This window comes from Hippopotamus amphibius, chromosome 3 (assembly GCF_030028045.1).
Source record: "Hippopotamus amphibius kiboko isolate mHipAmp2 chromosome 3, mHipAmp2.hap2, whole genome shotgun sequence".
In the NCBI taxonomy this organism is placed as follows: domain Eukaryota; kingdom Metazoa; phylum Chordata; class Mammalia; order Artiodactyla; family Hippopotamidae; genus Hippopotamus; species Hippopotamus amphibius.
This window is the reverse complement of record NC_080188.1, coordinates 114,304,201-114,308,294: the sequence shown is the minus strand read 5'-3', so window position 1 is coordinate 114,308,294 and position 4,094 is coordinate 114,304,201. Positions and strand designations below refer to the sequence as shown.

The following is a 4,094-nucleotide window of genomic DNA, read 5'->3' as shown; positions in this document are numbered from 1 at the left end:
AGGGATGGGGGAATAACCTCAGTGGTAGGTGGGGTTATGAATTAGAGGTGCAAGAGAACAGGCTCTAAGGATGGCAAGGCTTATTGTTTGGGGTCCCAAATCAGGCAGAATTGCTGTAAGTAGGAACTCAGCCTGCCAAGATCCAAGTACTGTTTGTTGCAAGTCTTGCCTCCCTTCTCTGTCATAATGTTATTCCCAGTGGTCAAACCCCACAAATTCTCCCATGGTTTCTAGGAAAGGAGCCTGGAGTGGGCCTCCCAAGAAGTGACCCATAATGCTGGGGTGGCTGAATATCCACATTGGGCTTTCTTTAATCTATTAAAGAAACTGTAGGCCAAGAGGGGTCCTCTTGGTGTAGCACTGTGCCAGCATCAGGGAGGGGAGATACAGTCAATGTAGCTGTTCTTCTGCCTTCTAATGTGATCCTTCTCCATCTCTGTGGTCCAGAGGGGTGCTTCAGCCTCATGTTTGTGTTTTAGGATTTTTTCATTGGTATCTTTCCTATGAATAATTGCTAATTGCTTTTCTGGTGAGGGGGACTGAAGTCAGGAATGACCTGTGCTGTCATCTTGATTATGTCACTGAGAACTAAATCTCTAATGTCTGAACTTTAATCACAGTACTACACTGTTTACTAAGATGCAAAATATCCTAAAATTAGGATAATAATTGGGGCCAGTAGCCTCATTTTGGAATAGTTTATATGAAGTCTTCCCTAAGAAGACTTACTTCATAACTTTATTGGGCACACATGCTGTGCTCCCCCAAAATATATCAGGATTATAAATTAAAGATATAATTTTCCAGGTTATTTTGGAGATAAGGTATTGAATATATTTGTAAAAGGTTTGAGAAGTTATAACAGGGAAATTCGTTTACGGGTAAAGAAGAAATTTAAAAATCTATCTAGAGGACTATCATGGAAAGAAGAGCTATTTCAAATTTATCCTAAAAGGATGTCACTTGTCCTTTTATTATTACAAAGCAGCAGTTATATATTGAATTATCAGAGGTGTTTAAAAAACCTGTTATTTATAACATAAGTACAAAATTTCTATTGCTTTGTCTTTAGCAGAGATAAACTTTGCTTTATTTCAAAGTTTCAGTCAACTTTAAAATATCTTTTAATTTTTGTGAGACCTCATAAAATAATTGAGAAACTGAAAAATTGAGAAAGCACTTCTTGACAATTCAAGTTGAAAAGCTGAGGTCTTTCCCCAGGACAGTGACGCATTTCCCCTTTGCCAGTGCTCAATGGAGGAAAAATATGGCATATATGAAATTTGTAATGCTACCATTTCACCTGAGTCAGCAATGTATTCTCTTGTCTCTTCTGATTTTAGGAACACCAAACCAATGATTGGGGGAGGAAATATTACAGAGATCACCTATTTTATCCTCTTGGGATTCTCAGATTTTCCCCAAATCATAGCAGTGCTCTTTGTTGTATTCCTGGTGATGTACATTACGACTCTGACTTGGAACCTGTCCCTCATCATCTTAATAAGAATGGATTCCCACCTCCACACGCCCATGTACTTCTTCCTCAGTAACCTGTCCTTCATAGATATCTGCTATGTGACCTCCACAGTCCCCAAGATGCTCTATGACTTCTTCCAGGAACAGCAAACTATCACCTTTATGGGCTGTGCTGTTCAGTATTTTGTATTTTCAACCATGGGGCTGAGTGAGTCTTATCTCATGACAGCCATGGCTTATGACCGATATACTGCCATTTGTAATCCACTTCTCTATTCATCAGTCATGTCACCCACTCTCTGTGGTCGGATGGTGCTGGGGTCCTTTATGGCTGGACTCTCTGCTTCTATTTCCCAATTGTGTTTCATGTTTCAGTTCCACTTCTGTGGGCCTAATGTCATCCATCACTTCTTCTGTGACATGCCCCAGCTGTTAGTTCTTTCCTGCACTGACACTTTCCTTTTACAACTCTTGACTGTCATATTAACAATGATCTTTGGGATAACAAATGCCCTACTTATCATGATATCCTATGTCTACATTGTCATCTCCATCATGAAGATCACTTCAGCAGAAGGCAGGTCCAAGACTTTCAACACTTGTGCCTCTCACCTGACAGCAGTTACCCTCTTCTATACCTCAGGTATGTTTGTCTATTTGAGTTCCAGCTCTGGTGATTCCTCCAGCTTTGATAGATTTGCATCTGTCTTCTACACTGTGGTGACTCCCATGTTGAATCCTGTGATTTACAGTCTGAGGAACAAAGAAATCAAAGATGCATTGAAGAGATTGCAAAAGAAGAGAAAAGGTTTCTGAGGTCACTGAGATTTCTGACAGATTTTCCTGTCTGAATCACCTTAATAATCAATAATATTGATATGAATGGACTGTAACAAAATTCACACTGCCTTGGACAAAGAAGGCTTAATTTGACTTAGATAATATGCCAAAAGGAACCAACAGCTGAATCAAGCCACACAAACACAATATCTTTGAGCCCTGGAAACCCACTGCTTTCATCCTGCATGTAGAGTGGCCTCAGCATTTATTAATCTATCAGCAAGTATTCTTGAAGCATCAGGGTTTAGAAACTTGCTGCTTCTTTTTTGCTTCTGAGATGAAGTCCTCTTCTATCTCAAGCATCTGACCCTAAGGACAGGTACCTCACAGAGGCCCTAGGAATGTATAAACCTTGTCTGTCATTATTCTGATGCAACATAATCCATACATGGTGGTGATTGATGTCCATTCTGAGTGTCTGACCAGAATGAGAATAAACACAGAGAGGGAATGTGTCTTTGGACAGAAGAAATGTGTGTAAGTGGCCTGGTTATGCCTCCTGGGAAGACCAGTCTGAGTTAGCTAATATTTGAATAAGACCTCTTTTGGGGCTTAATATTTAACAAAAGTTTGATTACATCCTAGTTTCCACCAGCTGTAGTCTAAGAAAGGAGGAAGCGGTTTGAACCGTAAAGAGGAACTGAATGAAGCATGTGGTCCCTTACTCATGGGTCTGGTGATGTAATTTTTTGCATCTGGTGTCCAGTAGGCATTTCTGATGGAATATGTTGTTCAAAATTCATGTCATAGCCAATAGCAATTTCTACTATTGTGAGACTCAAACCTCTCTTTCTCTTCTCCACTTAATCTGGAAAGTTTACCCTTGTTTGACATAGCCAATGGGATCAAAACACCCAATCATTTCTGACATCTTAAGCATCTGTTCAAGCTTAATGTGATGAGACTTGTGTGAGAATTTATTGTAAAAATAGCATTACTGAATATTCAGTATCACAGAGACTAAGAACAAGTATGGAAAACTGGTATAAATTTTTTTTATTGTGTGTGTATGATATTTTATGTCCTAGACATTTATAGTTGTATGGGGTGATATATTGGTTGCAATAGAATTGATAGTGTTACTTAATGTTGATTATTTCCAGGAATCCTCAAGGGCCAGGAGAGGAAATAGATAGTTGGATAGGCAGGGTTCTCAATTTTGGCCAGTTTCATTGTCTGAAGGAAGATGTGATTGTGGTCTGGTTAAAAAGAGGAACTAGATGTGTAACAGCATTCACTATTGATTTGAAAAATTGTTCAGACTTGAACAAACTGATATAAACCAGATGTCATTACATTTACATATTATCCTTGGAGGTCTAAATTTCAATGAGTTACATGAATTATTCTGTTTAATTAACAGCTATAAGTGCAGATGTATTTGAAGCCTTTGCCAAATCTTCCATGAAGTTACACATGTACAAGATTTAGAAAAGGGGACGTGTTGAATCTCTGGGAGAGGGGCTTATCCTATGCCAAGGAAACTATATAAATAAAGAATGTTTTCCCCTCCTATTCAGGTATATATATGTTTTTTGAAGCATTGAATGAGTGAGACATCTGTTCTTAAGGGACCGTGATTACTCCCTTAGGAGACAGAGCTCTGCTATATGTTAGTGCAATGAAATGCAGCAAATTTCTGTATGTTGATTTTAAGTCCTGCAAGTTTACTGAGTTTGTTGTTTACTTCCATCAGCTTTTTTGCTGAATCTTTAGGATTTTCTATATATAAGCTTATATCATGTGCAAATAATGACAATTTTACTTCTTCCTTC

General features: G+C 38.6%; 1 protein-coding gene across 1 annotated transcript; it reads left to right on the top strand.

Annotated features, from left to right (window-relative positions):
* The first annotated feature begins 1,356 nt into the window (after window positions 1–1,356).
* Window positions 1,357–2,295, top strand: LOC130849866 (olfactory receptor 5AN1-like). Its single transcript, XM_057729087.1, has one exon. The coding sequence runs from the start codon at window positions 1,357–1,359 to the stop codon at window positions 2,293–2,295; it is 939 nt and encodes a 312-aa protein (XP_057585070.1).
* The last annotated feature ends 1,799 nt before the right edge of the window (window positions 2,296–4,094 follow it).